This window comes from Eutrigla gurnardus, assembly GCF_963514095.1.
Source record: "Eutrigla gurnardus genome assembly, chromosome: 22".
In the NCBI taxonomy this organism is placed as follows: domain Eukaryota; kingdom Metazoa; phylum Chordata; class Actinopteri; order Perciformes; family Triglidae; genus Eutrigla; species Eutrigla gurnardus.
This window is the reverse complement of record NC_139933.1, coordinates 15,473,977-15,494,693: the sequence shown is the minus strand read 5'-3', so window position 1 is coordinate 15,494,693 and position 20,717 is coordinate 15,473,977. Positions and strand designations below refer to the sequence as shown.

Genomic DNA, 20,717 nt, shown 5'->3' with positions numbered 1-20,717 from the left:
TCATGTGATTATTAAATTGTGAGTCAAAAAGCATCTTCAGAGAGTCCTTCTCGCCAGTCTGGATGCTCGCTGAGCGGCGTGAACACACCGACGTATGTCATTATAAGTCGGGACTCATCGCAACAAACCTACCGGGTAAGAAAACGACTTCCGCTTTCCTTTTATTCGCTAAAAGCCATTCAAACAGACTAGCTTCATTGTTAGCCACCTAGCACCCTATGCTAACTTGTTTTTCCGTTGGACTGGCTGCTGGACTTGGCGTTAGCTAGCTCGCTGATTTCAGTGACCGCTGGCGTCAACTTTGTATCCGTTGGATTAAGTACTACCTACTAGGCAGTAGAAGTACGACGTCTGTCAAATCACTTTGTAAGCCCTGTTTTTAAAAGTGCTACATTAATACAGTTATTGTCATTGTGTTTATTGTAATAGTGCTGAGTATTTGACCAGTGTGGTTTATTATATTTTTAATATAATGTTGTTTTTGTTGTCCTTTTTAAGGTCTAAGAGGAGTATGCAGTACGGAGCTGTTTAACTGAACTGTCCAAGTCACCTGCTAATCATGGTAACGTTCACTTACTACTATATTATGATTGTTATTATAATAAATAATCATTTATTAGCTAGTGGTGGCAGGTAACTAAGTGCATATACTCAAGAACTTAACTTAAGTGCAATTAGGAGGTACTTTGTTGTACTTTTTAACTGGTGCCACATTAAACATTGAGATGAATAATACAAACTATCAATAGATAAAATATGAGGGATTATTATTATATGTTAAGTTAAAACTGTATTAGTCCTTGGAGGAAATTCACAAACTAGCTGTGTGTGAAGCTGCAACATGAAGTGCTACCGAAAACTGTCCATTCTGCATAATGAGTACTTGTATGTCAAACAACTAATCAATTATGGGAAAAAGAGTGAAAGTGTCACGTCTTCATATAGCTGATGAAACTCGAGATCTATTTTTCACTTCACTTTTATTTCAGGCCTGTTTCCTTCGTAGTTATCGGTCGCCACATTGCTACAGCTCTATTTAAATCACCTGACTCAGCATTTGTGTAGCTTTTGCTTGTGGAAAATGAAACATTGAGCACAAATGCATCCGTGTCATGAATCTTGACTGTTAATGCTGAATAACTTTTTTTTTTGGTCTTTTGTTGTGCAATGTTCTCTCCGTGGTTGCTCAATATTTTTTAAACGCTGAATTATTGGACACCATGAACTGACTCAACAAACCCGCAAAAATGAAACTGTCAATAGAAAAGTTACTGGCACCTACTGAAGTTACCTACAATTATTCTCTGATTTCAGCTTTCAGAAAATGTATTCTCTTTATTGTTGACATTGAGAAATTACTTTAGACATTGTGTTAGAAATTGTGAATGCCATTTTGCCACTAAAACTAAACAAGTTACAGTAAATTAGTCTAATCTGTCCAATAAAAAGCAGCTGTTTAGGGACGTGAAAAGCCAAAGATATGAGCAGAAGAGGAACGTGAGCCTGACAGGAAAGAAGTGTTTGTTTTCGTGTTGAAATGTGTTTTATCAGGAGGAATTCCTGCTGAGCTGCCTTACAAACATTATCTTTGCGATCATCCTCCACAACCAGAGAGAGAAATGCTGAAACCGCAGAGATAAGATCCGGTGGCGAAAGTTCAGGATCTTTTGTGCATCGTCGGGCCGCGTTGCTAACGGGCCTCTCTCTCTTCAGATGCTGCAGACGGGGATCCTGTTCCTGGCTCTGCTGGGCCTGAGCTCGGCGCTGGTCTGTCCCGACGGAGGCATGTGTGAGGACAAAAACACCTGCTGCCAGAACTCGGCGGGAGGATACGGATGCTGTCCGCTACCTCATGTGAGTTATCTGACACAGGAGGGAGTTGTTTAAAAAGTGTTGGTAGTTGCTCAGCGGGGACAGGACGACGCACACAATCCATTGATCTTGAGTTTCCATTATCGGCATAAACACATGAGTGATTGAAAATGCTATCTAGCTCACTATTAAGTGAAGTGAAAATTAGAGCCTCATTTAGAAAAATACATTTAAACATTTGAATGTATTGAACCTTTTATTCATGAAGGGAGATATTATCTTATTTAAGATTATTTGATTTCAACTTAGAAGTATGTTCACTAAAACAAGACGTGTATTACTGTGTACATTAAGAAGTACATTAGTTAATTAAGTAATAAGTACTCCATTAATTACCTGCTTTGGGGGTCAATTCCTGATGGTGAGAGGCTTCCTTGTATATTTCACACCATTAGTTCTGTGAGAATCTCTGTCATACTTGTAATATTTGTATTTTAACAGAAATATCCCAATATGAGTTACATCCCATGTTGAAATCCGTGGTGATTATATGAAAGCACTCCCTGTATATCGACGCACATTCAACCGAAATAAACGTCTGGTTAAAGTTTCTTTTTGTCGTCTCCTCTGTTGAATCGCCTGCAGGCTGAGTGTTGTTCCGACCACCTCCACTGCTGCTTCGAGAGGACGGTTTGTGATCTGGTCCATTCCAGGTGTGTCAATAAGACCGTTTCCTTGCCCTGGATGGAACGCGTCGCCGCCAAACGGGCCCCCCTCGTCCCTCAGGTAACTCATCCTTGGTCTTTTTGTTTCCACCTTGTTTATTTGCTCTTACTCAAGACAAAAAAAAGACTGGACTTTTGGACCTTAACACAGGAAAAAAATGAATTGCAAATGAGACATTGAGGTTAAAAACAGCATAAAGACGTCACAGAAACATATTGTTGCAGTTTCAGGAAAAGAGGCTGAATCGTTGGGTGACCCTTAACCTTCCCCCTCCCACCCTGTACCAAATATTAAAGGCTATGGGGCTGGCCATGAAATGAGAACATTCATGCTATCCAGAACACTGTTATCAGCAGTATGCTGTGAAGGAAATGGCCCTAAAATCTGCTGAGCACGGTCATTCTTTAAAGAGGAAAAAAGCATAAAATCCTTCAGAACATTCAGGTTGTTATCATACAACTCTGGATGCTTCGTGGTTTCCAGTGAAACGTGAAACTTATTAAATCATAGTTTAACTTCAAACTATGTTACACCAAACTTTAAAACTAGCTGAAAATGATGATTTTTTATATTATTTTGCCAAAAATGAAAACGTGATCCAGTTTCAATTTTAAATCGACAATTGAAGAGGTTTAACTTGTGGAAAATGTTTTTTCCTTACTGTACACTTTTTTTTAATCATTTTATTTGGCCAACCAGTTCATAATGGGCAACGTAAATGCATGTATTTATTTTAGTTTGGTTAACTTCACCATGGTCATTAAATCTATTTAATTTGACTTGGATTTAACTTGAACTTCAAAGTGAATTACCTTAAAACTTGGATTTCTTAAAGGGAAACTTAATCTTTCAGTTCAAACTTTGATGAGAACTCATCCTGGATCAGACTGACCTTTTGTTGTTGCTTTAGTCTTGCTCATTTTGCTGTTCTATAGTACTTTTCAATACATTTGAATGAATAACAGATCTGACATCACGTCAGTGGAATGACAGGAAGTTTATGTTGCAGGAGAGAGAGAGAGAGAGAGAGAGAGAGAGAGAGAGAGAGAGAGAGGTACACCGTTGATGGGGTTTTTGTGCTTTTCTCTTTGGTATGCGTGGCCTGTGGTGTGATGGTTGCAGCTCGCTCAGAGGGTCAAAGCCGTCATTTGTGGTGACCAGGAGTCTGAATGTCCGGATGACACCACTTGCTGCCAGCTTCTCGACGGCTCCTGGGGCTGCTGTCCGCTAGCTAAGGTGATAACCACGAGCTCACCCTCACATACGAACACACTGTCGATAAAACACACCCACTCTGGAGCACTTCACACCAAGAAACGCATTACACGGGCTGCTGGCCGGCATTTGAAGCTGCCAGCTGCTCTTTTAGCTGCTCTGCTGGATCAGAAAAAAACGTTATTATCTGAGACTAATTCTCTGGTTATGTTGTCATTTTTAGAGCAATTGATTCTGTCTTGAAGCTTCTAGCAAAGTTAGCTTCATGATTCAAGGCCAACTTTACAGCTAAGTGTTAAAGTTGTCTTAGTAGCTAACTGCATTGGTAGCGTGGTAACGACCTGTCAATCAGCAGGTAGCCCCGCCCCTAAAGCATCCCCTGCTTTCTGGTCTGGTGGACTCTAAATGGACCATAATGTACTAAATGAACATCATGCTGGATTGAAGAAGACTTGAAACTAGAGACTGAGAACATAAACTCATGTTTACAATGTTTACTGAGATAATACATCAAGAGAGAAGTAGAGTAATTTTCTCATAGACTTCTATACAACTAGAGAGGAGTCGCCTCCTGTTGGTCAGCAGAGAGAATGCAAGTGTCTGCTTCACTCAGCTGTTGTTGTCCTGTGGCAGGGATGACTCTGCTGTAAAACATCAGCTGCTCCTGACTCACATACTTCCCGTCACGTACTCCTGCCTCCACCTCCCTCCACCTCCTTGCTGACACAGCGGTTGAGTTCAGCTTTTTAGTCTGGTTCCCTCCTCACTGAGCCGATTCCTCAGTGTCACTCTTGGCCCAGGCAGCCAATCAAATAAGACAAAAGAGCTCCACCTCTGCTTGAATCCACATTTGATCTCCTGGTTGCTCCACAGGCGGATGAGCTGTTTTTCCCAACATGTTGCTGGTGTGGTCGGGGCTTTATAGAGTGACTATTGAATTACCAGCAGTTGTTTCTTTACTACTTTAAGCTCAAATTCAAAGCTGCCAACATAACTGTTGTGGTTTCTTTTGCTTTCTTTCACACTCGGCATCATCATTAACCAAAGTGCTCATGTTAACGTGAGACTCTTCATTTTACGAGTAAAACCAAATCTATATTGTGGTTTATAAGTGGTTTATATCTGGCAATTTAGTCTCTAAAATAAGGTTTGCTTGTCATACATTTGAAATCTTCTCTCACTGACGACATTCAAGTCAAGTACATCGATTATCTGCAGGGAATGTGTTGCCGACTGTCCTTCTCTTCTACAGGCGGTGTGTTGTGAAGATAAACTCCACTGTTGTCCCGAGGGAACAACGTGTGATCTTGCTCACTCAAAGTGTGTGTCTTCGTCACTGGCGTCCATCCCCATGCTGAAGAAACTTCCTGCCAGGAGGAGGGAGTATAATCCAGGTGGGGATTTCCACATGAAAAATCTCACGTGGGAAACAAATCTTTAAAAATGTAGTTTTAAAAGTCGGTGAAATCCATCCGTCATTCTACGGCCGTTTGCTGACGATACTGTTCTCGGGCTGCACCTAACTGTTTTCATTTTTTAATGGATGACTCTAAGGATTTCTTTTTTTGACAACCAATTTATCAATTAATTCTAAATTAATTGAAAATTCTTTTTATAATTCCCAATTTAGTGTGATATCAAATTCAAGGTATCTGTATTGAAAGGTTAGCCCTAGATGCCTTACTAATAAGTAATGAATAATGAGGTTTATTTCTTCATGTTACTGTATATGCTGATGTAGTACTGATATTTTCATATATGCTGATATTGTATTTGTTTCCATATATGCTGAGGATGTAGTACTGATATTTCCATGCTGATATTGTATTCATGATGTTTCCGTATATGCTGGTGATATTGTCATAATAATGTATGACCTTTCCTTCCTGTTTCTACAGTGACGTGTCCTGGTGGAAAAAGCAGCTGCCCAGATAGTTTTACATGCTGCCTGCTCACCACTGGAGACTACGGCTGCTGCCCTTACCCACAGGTACACATCACCCTGTAGCACATATATCACCGCTGAAAAATGAGCCAATTTAATCAATTTGTTGATCAACAGAAATGGACTGTGTCAGTTTTATAACAATGGTTAAAAAATACCCAGCAATTATTATAAAAATCTTATTTCTGTTCACTAAAAAACATGGAAATCTGTTTACATGACCAAAACACACATACAAATGAACTCCGAGTGCAGAGGGAAATTATTAGCAGATTGGAGTTATAGAGAGAAATCCATGTTACTAATGGGTTTCTTAAAGGTGACAAATTGCTTAAATGAGTGCCTGAGTTGTTTGGGTGTTCATGTTTGTACTTTTACAACCTGACTGGAAGGCAGGTTGAGACATCTTACAACATGGGATGAGTAAGAATACTGCACAAGTAATAACCTGTCTGTTAGATTACTCCTCTTTTTCTGTGCTACGGTAAAAACACATTTTTCATACTGTGGTTTCAATCCTGCCACATTATGATCCCGTCATGCGTCAGAGAGAGAACAAGTGTTAAGGAGTGCATCACTCCTGGAGAAACTACTGGAAAATCTGGTTGTTGGCACATCGGAGTGGATTTCACCTTCAGTCAGACACAACGGCTCTTTTACTGAGGAGTTTTTCCTATTGTACCTCATCAAATATGTATATATGTATATACTTAAATACTTTCTTTACACTGTGCTTGATGTTTGAATCATGTGCAGGCCACGTGCTGCAACGATCATCTCCACTGTTGCCCTAGCAACACAATATGTGACCTGGAGCACGGTGTCTGCAAGTCTGTCGAGATGAACTTGCCACTGCTGAAGATCGTCGCCGTGTCCAACGACGGTAGGCAGACGTTACCGGAAAGGGGCGGGATATATTTAAATTGCTAATTTAAGGTTGAACTGCATGCAGGAGACGATTATTTATCGCTTGGTTCTAATCTTTGGGCTTCTTGTTCTGTCAGTTGAGTGTCCGGACAAGAAGACGTCTTGTCCCGATCAGACGACGTGCTGCCAGATGACCGACGGCACGTTTGGCTGCTGTCCTATGCCCAATGTGAGTAACCCCACCCCAATAATAGTAAATTCACTTAAAATCAATAGGCTGACAAACCTGCTGATGTGGGAAGAACACAGTTCAAATAAAAACCAACTTAAAAAAAAACAACAACAAAAAACACAAGTTCTACATGACCAATGGAGGAACATCTCTTTTAGGAGAGATTTTTTTTATTATTACGCCACAGTTGAGTCAATTCCTCCTTAACAGTTACTGGTGTAATTTAAGGAAATAAAAGCTACATGAATCAGAGCTTTCCAGAAGGATGTTGAGCAACCAGCCAGTGGGGAAGAACAGCCCTGCCTGATCAGAACGTTTGCAACTAAGACTCATTGGAGCGTATTGTTTTTATTTATTAACACCTTCACTGTCGGGTTTATGAAGACCACTAAGGTGGTTCACATAAATAAAGATGATTAATTTGTTCATTAAGTCCATAAACGTCTGTGTGCCGTGGTGCAGTAGATTTAGTTTCTCTATTTATAAATCAACATGAATTAAGATGCTTTACTTGCAGGCCGTCTGCTGTTCAGATCGTATCCACTGTTGTCCCGAAGGCACCGAGTGTGACGTCTCCCACAGCGCCTGTGTGTCCGCCGCCGGGCGGGCCAGCGTGGCGGCCGCCGTGACGGTCACCGCCGCTGCGACGAAGCTGGTGGTCGTCCAGAGACAAGGTCAGGCGGGGACGGGGATCTGTCGAAGCAGGACTTGTGGTTTTACTGAACTTCCTCATCTTAGATATTTAACTGGGTATCTATCATCACTTTGATCTAATGTGCTTCAGGTGCTGAACATGATCCGTTTCTTCATGGAGATTATGAATCGAGTGATAAACGCCGCTGTGTGTTTTTTCTTTAATCAGTCGCTCCAGATTTTGCATTTAGATTAATTTTCATGTGACGATTCTGGTTTCTGGGCTGTTTATATTCACAGCAAATAAAAACAACAGTTGTAAAGGGCAATAAAATACAAATAATTAAGATTAAGGGGTGATTATAATAGATTAAAATTAAAAAGTGAGTGCAGTAAAAGCGCAGAATAAAACTATTTAAGACATACAATTCTGCATTTCAATGAGACATTTTAAAAGTTGCGTACCTGATGAAACACGGTGTGCAAAAATTCATATATCTGATTTGATGCGTTTCTCTAGTGTGTTCAATTGTAAAACACATATTGAAATGTGCTTATTGCTCAAAGGGTTCAGTCTTTAAAAAAAAAAAAAAAAAAATCCTCACATCTGAGAAGCTGGAAAAAGTGTTGTTTTTTTAAATGATTTACATTCATTAATCTTCATAGTTTTCGCTCCGTTTCAAAACAATATGAATCCTTACATAGACTACTGGGAACTGCATATGTGAATAAAGCACTATGAAGTTTCTAGTGTTTCCCGTCGGAGATGTGTGATGTCACTCGAGTGATGTCACTTAAAAGAAGTGTTGCCTGTCTGTCGCCAGCTGCTCGTCTCTAGAGGCTCCAGGCCGCGTTTCTTTGTAACACACCTGGATGTCTGCCCGAACCGTCCGTGGTTGAGTTGTATTGTGGGAAATGTAAGTGCCAGGTTTTGTCGTGTGGAATAACAAAGGCTCTATTCATGATTCAGCAGTCTTATAAAAAAGGCAGTGCTATTTTATTTTAAATCCAGTTGCTCACAGACTGGCGTCCTGTCCAGGGTGAACCCTGCCTTCGCCCAATGACAGCTGGGATCGGCTCCAGCCCCCCCGTGACCCTAAATACAGGATAAGCGGTAGAAAATGGATGGATGGATGGATCCAGTTGCTCACGTGATGATGTTTGTCTTTCAGTCGCTGCCGTTCCCTGCAACGACTCGGTGGCGTGCGCCGACGGCAGCACCTGCTGCAAATCCTCAGGGGGAGAATGGGCCTGCTGTCCTCTACCGAAGGTACCGATCCACTGATGTGTACGAGACACACCGGGTTATTCAGAGCAACGTGATTCGTCTGCAGAGTTTCACTGCTTATCTGTCCGCCATGTTGACAAATGGCTTCCCCCCCCTTATCTCGGCTTGGTACACTCGGGGGGATTTCTGTATAGAAATTTAGGTCAATATGATTAATGCAAACTTTCATTCAGTCTCGGCACGTATTCTAGCTTATTTGTCCAGAAATGAAGGATGAATATATCCATGTAATGCAGAGTGTTTCTCCTCCCTGTAGGCGGAGTGCTGCGAGGACCACCAGCACTGCTGTCCCCACGGCACCGTTTGTAACCTTGCAGAGTCCACATGCGACGATTCCTCGGGCAGCGCGGTGACGCCATGGCTCAGCAAAGTGCCCGCCTTCCCCTTAAGGGCCGATAACGGCAAGTGTGACGAGAAGACGTCGTGCCCCGATAAGTCCACCTGCTGCAAGACGGAAGGTGGAGACTGGGCCTGCTGTCCTCTGCCTCAGGTAATCTAGGACCCCAGGGATGCTTAACGGCATTATAAAATCATAATACAAGTAATTTCATACCTTAATGATATCGATAATATATAAAACAAATGGGGAAAGAACGTTAAAGCCTATTTTTGTATACTGACGAATGCAAAGACAGCTGAATATTTTATCATTTAATTCAGAACTTGAATTAACTTGAAGAAATGCTTGAGATCTCTAACATGTGTTCCCATCAGGCCGTGTGCTGTGAAGACCACCTCCACTGCTGCCCTCAAGGAACCGTCTGCAACTTGGAGGCCGACACCTGTGACGACCCGGCGGGCGTCCTGCCTTCCCTCCGCTGGGTGGAGAAGGTGGCGGCTCTGACATCACAGGTGGAGGTGGGGAAATGGTTCCCATGTGACGACAAGACGTCGTGCCCCGAAAAGTCCACCTGCTGCAAGGAGGAAGGTGGAGACTGGGCCTGCTGTCCTCTGCCTCAGGTAATCTAGGACCCCAGGGATGGTTAACAGCAGCATAACACCTCCACAGATTCTGGAACGCTTTATTGATAAAACCAGATTATGATGAATAAAATAATCCCTTACTTACATTACTGAAAATGTAACATTTTAACACTTTATTATATTATAAAATCGATCATGATTCAAGTCACTTCATACCTTTTATCTCTATAAATGACTAGGAAATAATAAACATGAAACAAGCAAATGTTAAAGCCTATTTTTGTATACTGACAAATGCAAAGGCAGCTGATTTTATTTTCTCATTTAATTATGAGTTTGAAACTGTTGAGATCTCTAACATGTGTTCCCATCAGGCCGTGTGCTGTGAAGACCACCTCCACTGCTGCCCTCAAGGAACCGTCTGCAACATAGAGGCTGACAGCTGTGACGACCCGGCGGGCGTCCTGCCTTCCCTCCGCTGGGTGGAGAAGGTGGCGGCTCTGACGTCACAGGTGGAGGCGGCGACATTGTTGAAGTGTGACGAGAAGAAGTCGTGCCCCGATAAGTCCACCTGCTGCAAGACGGAAGGTGGAGACTGGGCCTGCTGTCCTCTGCCTCAGGTAATCTAGGACCCCAGGGATGGTTAACGGCAGCATAACACCTCCACAGATTCTGGAACGCTTTATTGATTAAACCAGATTATGATTAATAAAATAATCCCTTACTTACATTACTGAAAATGTAACATTTTAACACTTTATTATATTATAAAATCAATCATGATGCAAGTAATTTCATATCTTGATAATTCTGTATAAATAAATGGAAAATAACTAAAAATTGAATAAGAACATGCTAAAGCCTATTTTTGTATACAGACAAATGCAAAGAGCTGATTATTTTCTCATTTAATTAAGAACTTTAGTGAAAATGTACATTTTCAGGGGAAGTATTGAGGGAGGGGCTATGAATAAATATTAGAAATAATAGAAATATTTCCAGCTACACACCAATATTTATTCAATAAATAGATAAATGAATAGAAAATAATAAAAACAAGCGCATGTTAAAGACAATTTTTCTATACAGACAAATACGAAGAGCTGATTTATTTGCTCATTCATTTAGAACTTAAGTGCAAGATTAAAATAACTTTGAGGGAAATGATCGAGGGGGAAAAAACATGAAAATAATATACATATTTCCAGCTACACACCAGCTATGTTTACATGCATGAAAAGTAAATATTGTGGTATTTAGAAACGCTTGAGATCTCTAACATGTGTTCCCATCAGGCCGTGTGCTGTGAAGACCACCTCCACTGCTGCCCTCAAGGAACCGTCTGCAACGTGAAGGCCGACACCTGCGACGACCCGGCGGGCGTCCTGCCTTCCCTCCGCTGGGTGGAGAAGGTGGCGGCTCTGACGTCACAGGTGGTGGTGGCGAAATGGTTCCCATGTGACGACAAGACGTCGTGCCCCGATAAGTCCACCTGCTGCAAGGAGGAAGGTGGAGACTGGGCCTGCTGTCCTCTGCCTCAGGTAATCTAGGACCCCAGGGATGGTTAACAGCAGCATAACACCTCCACAGTTTCTGGAGCACTTTATTGATAAAACCAGATTATGATGAAGAAAATAATCCCTTACTTACATTACTGAAAATGTAACATTTTAACACTTTATTATATTATAAAATCGATCATGATTCAAGTCACTTCATACCTTTTATCTCTATAAATGACTAGGAAATAATAAACATGAAACAAGCAAATGTTAAAGCCTATTTTTGTATACTGACAAATGCAAAGGCAGCTGATTTTATTTTCTCATTTAATTATGAGTTTGAAACTGTTGAGATCTCTAACATGTGTTCCCATCAGGCCGTGTGCTGTGAAGACCACCTCCACTGCTGCCCTCAAGGAACCGTCTGCAACATAGAGGCTGACACCTGCGACGACCCGGCGGGCGTCCTGCCTTCCCTCCGCTGGGTGGAGAAGGTGGCGGCTCTGACGTCACAGGTGGTGGTGGCGAAATGGTTCCCATGTGACGACAAGACGTCGTGCCCCGATAAGTCCACCTGCTGCAAGGAGGAAGGTGGAGACTGGGCCTGCTGTCCTCTGCCTCAGGTAATCTAGGACCCCAGGGATGGTTAACGGCAGCATAACACCTCCACAGTTTCTGGAACGCTTTATTGATAAAACCAGGTTATGATTAATAAAATAATCCCTTACTTACATTACTGAAAATGTAACATTTTAAAATTCTATTATTATAAAATCAATCCTGATACACGTCACTTCATGCCTTGATAATTAGGGGTGTAAATCTTTGGCTTCACTTCGATTAACGAAACAATAGTTTTTGATTCAAGGACGATTTCTTTTTTTTTTTGTAACGATTCGATTCAGTAACTTGTAACCAAAATTCTATATCCATTAAATAAACTCTCTGAGACTATCTGTATTCTTCTGAAAGGTGAAAAAAAATAACATATTTATTCTATAAAAAAGTAGTCCTGCATAATATTTTATGCTGAATACATAAATGTAATTAAGCATTGCTCAGTTATTTTTAACATTTTCAATAGACTACATGCTGGCAGGGGAGAGAGTGTCTTAAATGTATTAAAACATTAATCATAAGTAAGAATCACGATTAATCCGATTAAATGCATTTATATCGATTATTGGTGAAGCCAAAACGATTCATTCTATTTATTTATTGTAGCAGATCGACTTAGTAGAATCTATAGGACTGACCATCAATTAATCGAATGAATCGTTACACCTCTATTGATAATATATGTATAAATTAATAGAAATGAATAAATATGAAATATTTTATAGCCTTTTCTATATATGGGTTATAGCCTATTCTTATATACTGACAAATGCAACGAGCTCATTATTTTCTCATTAAATAAGAACTTCAGTGAACATTTTTAATTTTAAGGGAAATTATTGAGGGGGGAAAAATTAATAAATGATAGAAATATTTCCAGCTAGACACCAATATTTATTCAATAAATAAATCGAAAATATGAAAGGAAGCACATGTTAAATTGTTTCTATACTGACAAATACGAAGAGCTGATTTATTTGCTCAATCATCTAGAACTTAAGTGCAAAATTGCAATAACTTTGAGGGAAATGATCGAGGGGGAAAAACATGAAAATAATATACACATTTCCAGCTACACACAAGCTGTGTTTACATGCATGAAAAGTAAATATTGTGGTATTTAGAAACGCTTGAGATCTCTAACATGTGTTCCCGTCAGGCCGTGTGCTGCGACGACCACCTCCACTGCTGCCCTCAAGGAACCGTCTGCAACATAGAGGCCGACACCTGTGACGACCCGGCGGGCGTCCTGCCTTCCCTCCGCTGGGTGGAGAAGGTGGCGGCTCTGACGTCACAGGTGGAGGCGGCAACATTGTTGAAGTGTGACGAGAAGAAGTCGTGCCCCGATAAGTCCACCTGCTGCAAGACGGAAGGTGGAGACTGGGCCTGCTGTCCTCTGCCTCAGGTAATCTAGGACCCCAGGGATGGTTAACGGCAGCATTACACCTCCACAGATTCTGGAACGCTTTATTGATAAAACCAGGTTATGATTAATAAAATAATCCCTTATTTACATTACTGAAAATGTAACATTTTAACACTTTATTATATTATAAAATCGATCCTGATACACGTCACTTCATGCCTTGATAATATATGTATTAATAGAAATAAATAAATATGAAATATTTGATAGCCTTTTCTATATATGGCTTATAGCCTATTCTTATATACTGACAAATGCAAAGAGCTGATTTATTTTCTCATTAATTAAGAACTTAAAGCTGTAGTCTACGATTTGAAAGGTTTGAAAAAAAAATCCCCACACACACACACACACACACCCCTCCCCTCTGTGCTCCTCCAAGCTTGTATCGTTCTCCCCTCGCAGCCTCCCACCTCCCTCTTATTTTACGACAATAGTTCAGCGAAATGTGTTCCTGAAAACATTTTAGGTGAGAAATAAGCTATGCAGTTGCTGAATCTGTCTTTATTTTAGATCGACAACGCTCGGTTTAAGATTTTCGAGAGTTGGCGCGCAGTTGGCGGAGTGGTTAGAGCGCATGCCATGTACGAACGTACATACGCAGCCGACCCCGGTTCGAATCCCGGCCGGAGGTCCTTTGCTGCATGTCACATCCCCTCTCTCTCCTCATGTTTCCGATCTATCCACTGCTAATAAAAGGCGTCTATGCCTTTTTAAACAAAAAAAAAAAAAAAAGATTTTCGAGAGTTTGCGGGCGGCGCCGTCTCTCGAAACTCGCCGCGCTGCGACGGCATTACACGGCTTCTTACATAGACAATGAATGGGAACATCCCCTCAGGGTATGAACTCAGGCAGGACGCCGTTTAGTTTGCCGGTGTGTCCGGGACTTCCACAACATGCACAAAGCAGTAGTGTTTATTACGGCCATGAATGATGAAACATTATCGGTGTAAATGCAGCCGGAGCCGGTTGGATTTCTCTCTCACCCCGACTGCAGAACGTCCCCGATCCCAAACTACTCGGCGGTCGCTCGCCACAATAGTAGCCATGCGGACCGAATGACTACTATTGGCTAAGGTTTGGCTCAAGTGAAAAATCGTAGACTACAGCTTTTAGTGCAAAATTGCAATAACTTTGAGGGAAATGATCGAGGGGGGGAAAAAACATGAAAATAATGTATATAATATAATAATATAATATACATATTTCCAGCTACACACCAGCTGTGTTTACATGCATGAAAAGTAAATATTGTGGTATTTAGAAACGGTTGAGATCTCTAACATGTGTTCCCGTCAGGCCGTGTGCTGTGAAGACCACCTCCACTGCTGCCCTCAAGGAACCGTCTGCAACTTGGAGGCCGACACCTGCGACGACCCGGCGGGCGTCCTGCCTTCCCTCCGCTGGGTGGAGAAGGTGGCGGCTCTGACGTCACAGGTGGAGGTGGGGAAATGGTTCCCATGTGACGACAAGACGTCGTGCCCCGATAAGTCCACCTGCTGCAAGGAGGAAGGTGGAGACTGGGCCTGCTGTCCTCTGCCTCAGGTAATCTAGGACCCCAGGGATGGTTAACAGCAGCATAACACCTCCACAGTTTCTGGAGCACTTTATTGATAAAACCAGATTATGATGAAAGATGCATAAAAAGTAAATATTGTGGTATTTAGAAACGGTTGAGATCTCTAACATGTGTTCCCGTCAGGCCGTGTGCTGCGACGACCACCTCCACTGCTGCCCTCAAGGAACCGTCTGCAACGTGGAGGCCGACAGCTGTGACGACCCGGCGGGCGTCCTGCCTTCCCTCCGCTGGGTGGAGAAGGTGGCGGCTCTGACATCACAGGTGGAGGTGGAGAAATGTGACAAGCAGACGATGTGTCCGGGAGGAACCACCTGCTGTCGGAAGGACTCTGGACAGTGGGCCTGCTGCCCCTTACCTCAGGTCAGTTTCAGCCGCTCCTCAGTTTGGAATGTTATGTTTGTTCTAGTGAAGCTCAGCACAAGCGAAGCCCTTTATATCGCCACACACAGTCACACAACACCAACAGACAAACGATGGAGGCAGCAGGATCAGTAACTCCCTGAGCTCTGTGAGGTAAAATTACTATTTCTTTCAATGGAGTCTGGTGGCTTTGAAGAGAGCAGAGACAACAGCTTCAGTTCCTCATATTGCAAAACTCTGATAATTAGTGATCTGAAATCTGACATCCCAAGCAACACATTGCTTTCCTCCAAACTTCAAAACAGCCAAACCATCACATCGTGTTTTTCTTTTGGTAGCCACAGTGTTGGTGATTTGCGGACACACATCTGTGGTTCTTTTCCCCAGGTGGAAGATATTAAACCGGAAAAAAACAAACCATAAAAGTTTTTTTTAAAGCTGTGACGGATTCAGATGCTTTATTGCTGCAATTGTGTGCAAAACGCATAAGAAATCTGAATCCAGCAAAATGAATGATCACAACGGGAGGTTTTCTTTTCCATAAAAGAAGAGTGGGAATGTTTTTAATGTCATCTGTTGAGCTGAGAATTTCAGGCATTAAAGAGCCACTTGGTCTCCTTGCTTGTAGGCCGTGTGCTGCAACGACCACGAGCACTGCTGCCCCAAAGACTACAAATGCAACATTGCCGAGCAGACCTGCGACCAGCCCGGCCGCCTCAGCCTGCCCTGGCTGAAGAAGATCCCGGCGCTGCAGACGGAGGCCGTTTCCAGTCCAACTCGGCCGGACAGGAACATGTGCAACGCCCAAACCAGCTGCCCCAAAGACACGACCTGCTGCTTCATGGACAAGAGCCACCAGTGGGGCTGCTGCCCTCTGCCCAAGGTACGCCATCATTTCAAAGCGGCCGCTCGCCAAGCTGATTTCCCATGAGATTGATTGAGAGTTCGCTGTTGTTCAGGCGGTCTGCTGTGACGACGGGAACCACTGCTGCCCCAGCGGCCACACGTGTGAACCCCACCGCTCCTCCTGCTCCCGGGGCCCCCATGTCGTCATACCCTGGTTCACCAAGCTGAGCGCCCGGACCGAGCCGGGCACCGTAACGGACGTCAAGTGTGACGACAAGAGCAGCTGCGCTTCAGGCACGACCTGCTGCAAGCTGCAGACGGGCGAGTGGGGCTGCTGCCCGCTGGTCAAGGTCTGTACGACCCCGACGCCATGCGTCCCTCATTTCATACTAGGTCGTTTCAATAACGGCGAGGAAGCTTCAAAATTCAAAAATAAACACGGACCATAAAGTCTCTATTCCACCCGACACAGTTAGGAATAAACTACACGTCAGTAGTATTTCAAATTTCTTATGTGTGTATATATATACTGTATGTGTACATATAAAATTATTTGTTATTTTTATTATTATTTATTTTCTCTTGGGTTCCATGTTGGGGAATGTTCTGTTATATTTAAATAAAAATTACAAAAAATTTAAAATGAATAGTAGAGACCCAACTGTTATATAAATAGATATTTTTATATTATGTTACAAAGGACACAATTTAGTGGCCCTGCTTTTACTTTTATTAGTGGTATTGAATCTTATTTTCCAAGAACTAAAAATAAATATAAATGGTACTCAAATGTGATGGATAAATAATTTCTTTGATTTTCTACCAAGAAAAACCAGTTTGTTAATTTAAAATATGATTTGTTCATACAGGCCGTTTGCTGTGCGGACCACGAGCACTGCTGTCCTCAGGGCTACAGCTGCAACATGCAGACGGGAACATGCGAGAAGAAGAGCCACGACGTGCTCGTCCTCACCCTCCCTCAGAGCAAAGTGGTACGGTCCGAGGTCAGGGACGCCGCGGTCAGTGAGGACGCACCGTGCGGCGCCGTGGGGGAGTTCCGCTGCCCCACGCAGGAAACGTGCTGTAAGGTGTCGGCCACAGAGTGGGCCTGCTGCCCCTCCCCCCGGGTACGCTCACACACTCCACTCACATGAGCTCTTAATAGGTCGATATTAACGAGGCTCCATTGTCAGGAATGTGGGTCATGTGACCAATGAACACTGAGACGTAATCCAAAGAAACCAAGCTCGCCGTCCACTTTATTATCAAGTCTAAATATTATGTACATAGCCCTCTACATAGTCCTCTAGCTAGCCCTCTAGCTAGCCCTCTACATAGCCCTCTGCCTAGCCCTCTGCATAGTCCTCTAGCTAGCCCTCTACATAGCCCTCTACATAGTCCTCTAGCTAGCCCTCTACATAGCCCTCTACATAGTCCTCTACATAGTCCTCTAGCTAGCCCTCTGCCTAGCCCTCTAGCTAGCCCTCTACATAGTCTCTAGCTAGCCCTCTACATAGTCCTCTAGCTAGCCCTCTACATAGTCCTCTAGCTAGCCCTCTACATAGTCCTCTAGCTAGCCCTCTGCCTAGCCCTCTGCCTAGCCCTCTGCCTAGCCCTCTAGCTAGTCCTCTACATAGTCCTCTAGCTAGCCCTCTACATAGTCCTCTAGCTAGCCCTCTACATAGTCCTCTAGCTAGCCCTCTACATAGTCCTCTAGCTAGCCCTCTACATAGCCCTCTGCCTAGCCCTCTGCCTAGCCCTCTACATAGTCCTCTAGCTAGCCCTCTACATAGTCCTCTAGCTAGCCCTCTGCCTAGCCCTCTGCCTAGCCCTCTGCCTAGCCCTCTGCATAGTCCTCTAGCTAGCCCTCTACATAGCCCTCTACATAGTCCTCTAGCTAGCCCTCTGCCTAGCCCTCTGCCTAGCCCTCTGCCTAGCCCTCTAGCTAGCCCTCTACATAGTCCTCTAGCTAGCCCTCTACATAGTCCATCTTGTCAGAATGCAAAGAGATGAAGACTATTTGATTATTTCTATACGAATGAGTCTAGTTGATAGATCATTACAGCCGGTGTGTCGGAGACCTCCACCTGTGAACGCTCCTCCACTGATGTACCTCTCCTCCTCCAGGCGGTCTGCTGCGCCGACTCCAAGCACTGCTGTCCTGCCGGATACTCGTGTGACCTGAAGGCCGGCGGCTGCACCCTGAACCCCCGGCTGACCTGGGACACTTTGATCCGGGACAGAAAAAAAGACTTTGTCCAACGTGGACTGTAATCCCACGACGTCCGCGGGGGGCACTTCCTTCCCGTTTTTGCACTCAGTGTTGTTGTGGGCGGTCATGGAGGAGACTTTGAAGACGTGACAGACTCTTATTTGCTTCAACTTGTTTTGTCATTTCAACAAAAGTTTGTGACCACGCTCACTTTTCTGAAATCAATGTGTCGATGATGAAACTCCGTTTTTTCTTGTTCAATGTGTTAATTTGTCTCAACTCGTCCTTGAAACTCAACCAACACATCTTCACTAAAACCTTCATATTTAACTCTGCAGTGTTTTAAATATTGAGGCTTTAGTGAAGGAAATAAAGAGTTGTGTGAGAGTTTATCGGATGTTTTGGTGTCCTCGTTAATCGCCGCCTCCGTTTACTTCAATTCAGGACTTGAGAGAAAACACTAAGTCTCTAAGAATTCAAGGGATCATGGGGCGAATGATTGATCATATTCCTTTTAATGTCATCTTTATATTTGAGAAGCGGTGAAGATTGATGTCATAGATATGAATATGTTGTTTTTTTTTGCTACACACTTAATTGAGGCACAATGAGACGAGGAATGACTTGTGCCTTCTGTGATTTCACACTTGGAGCAGCTTCGGTCGATCTCCGTTTCTGTAAACGCAGAAGAAAAAGAAGAAGAAGAAATGTCAGTACTTTTCCTTTTTCCTTTCCTGTCTTTGCAGCACTTTCAGTATATTCAGCTTTTGGAGAGACTTTTGAAGTTTCCAAACAGTAACGATATTGTATGAATGTGACTCTTGAATCATTTTTAATGGGAGAATTCTCTCACGGAGGATTTTAAATCCACTTTTTTGTGAATAAAGATTGAACCCTGATTTGGAAAATAAAATTGCTAAACGTGCTCGCCATCCCCATCATGTTGTCATTGCTACTTTTAGATACTTTTGTTTTTCTTGCGTGACTTTTGAAATGTTTGCAGCCTTTCGAGGCAGATTTTACTCCGAGGAGGAAGAGGAGGGGAAATAAAGAACTTCATACTTTCAGTTTGGTTGATGTGATAATTGCGTCCAGTGAGGTCATCCTTGAAGTTTGATCAGTTGGCAGGATGTGCAGACGCTCACACTTCCTCTGGCCTTATCCTTCCATATCCTCTTTCCTCCCCCGCCTCGTCATCGGGATGTTGTCATGACGACCTGATACAAATAAAAAGAAGGCAGTGGGTGGAGACACAACTGTGTCCCACTTTGCTGTCCAGCTTTATTTCAATCATGAGCCTCCTGGTGGTCAGACATGAACATGGCAGCTCCTCTGCTTGACTTGGAGACAAAGAGAGCAACACATGCTGCTTGTGGGCTCTAAACCAGGTCAGATGCTTCGCTGCTGTGAGGCCTCATTGTTGAGGACCTCCAGGACGGGGACTTATGTGGAGCCCTGTAACACAGACTGCTGTCTTTGTGCAACTTTAGTAGAGAGCAACCAGATTTCACTTTAAAATACTTGATTTACAGCTGAGCAAATACAGCTCTCTGCCTTAAAATCTGTCCTTAAACGATAAAAGTTAAGGAAGGGAAAGTTAAGAAGTGTTTGGGTTTTTATTAAAATGTCCTTGTGTTTTTATAATGTGGTGTTCTCCCTCGTCCTCCATCTCCTGATCCTGAGGAGAGGGTGGACGCTAACTTAGCTTAGCATAAAGACTGGAAATGGGGGGGAACAGCTAGCCTGGCTCTGCATGAAGGTAACAAAACTGCAGCGCCTCTAAAGAGCACCGATAATCCTGTTATATTTAGTGTTAATTATCCGTGCTTTAAAATAAATGTTTGCGATTTCACTAGAGGCGACACATTTGAACGACGGCTAACTCTTCCCCCTACTTCCATTTATTATGCTAAGCTACGCTAACCGGCTGTTTGCTACATATTTGATGAGTGGCCACGTTTCCCAACACGTTGAACTTAATTCTACCAAACAGAGAGACAGAATAAGATTGGTTTTAGTGCGTCCTCATCAGTTAACTTATCAATCAATCTAACTGTTTATTGATGGATGGCTTTCTAATCAATGAGAGCTGAAGCAACTCATTTTAACTCGCTGGCTTTTCACGTCTATGTTTAGCAGACTTGACCCGCCAACAGCAGAGAGACCAGAGTGACAAAAACTCTTTGACGTGCAAGCAAACGTCCTCCCTGTTGGTCAGTCGCTGTCCCACGCAGTCACATGTTGCCAGGCAGGGAGGACAGGACACGCATACACACACACACACACACACACATACGCACACACACACACAATCACTCCCTACACCGGTATTTAATTAATTCCCACAGGAATGTATAGATTCCAGTCGTCTCTATGTATTACTCTTTGTATACACTCTACCACACTGTTATACTACTACTACACAATTCTAAGTACATTAGATTTTCATTAAACTCATCACAATATATTTGAATGCACTTATTAATATAGAGCAACTTTATTGTACCTTGAATGAATTAATTTAAATACGTA

The 20,717-nt window shown here is 43.0% G+C and overlaps 1 protein-coding gene and 1 long non-coding RNA gene across 2 annotated transcripts in view; one reads left to right on the top strand and one right to left on the bottom strand.

Annotated features, from left to right (window-relative positions):
- On the top strand, positions 1–19,252 carry grnb (granulin b). Its single transcript, XM_084039780.1, has 23 exons — positions 1–135; positions 499–562; positions 1,714–1,854; positions 2,458–2,598; positions 3,661–3,774; positions 5,006–5,147; positions 5,652–5,743; positions 6,455–6,581; positions 6,703–6,794; positions 7,315–7,471; positions 8,603–8,700; positions 8,975–9,208; positions 9,433–9,678; positions 10,017–10,262; positions 10,938–11,183; positions 11,522–11,767; positions 12,922–13,167; positions 14,488–14,733; positions 14,891–15,127; positions 15,756–16,010; positions 16,087–16,323; positions 16,843–17,100; positions 18,101–19,252. Exons 2-23 carry the CDS (start codon positions 560–562, stop codon positions 18,245–18,247), a joined length of 3,951 nt encoding a protein of 1,316 aa, XP_083895906.1. The 5' UTR covers positions 1–135; positions 499–559; the 3' UTR covers positions 18,248–19,252.
- The window catches only part of LOC311032769, a 2,873-nt gene continuing 913 nt past the window's right edge, over positions 18,758–20,717 (bottom strand). The window contains exon 2 of the long non-coding RNA XR_014599212.1: positions 18,758–19,402. This is a non-coding gene — a long non-coding RNA (uncharacterized lncRNA). The remainder of the gene's footprint in view (positions 19,403–20,717) is intronic.

What these genes read in the sequence shown, in the direction of transcription:
- grnb (XM_084039780.1), top strand. An exon ending in CGTCGCCGTGTCCAACGACG is followed by an intron (nt 6,582 to 6,702) that starts GTAGGCAGACGT and finishes TTGTTCTGTCAG; the next exon opens with TTGAGTGTCCGGACAAGAAG. An exon ending in CCTGCTGTCCTCTGCCTCAG is followed by an intron (nt 11,768 to 12,921) that starts GTAATCTAGGAC and finishes TGTTCCCGTCAG; the next exon opens with GCCGTGTGCTGCGACGACCA.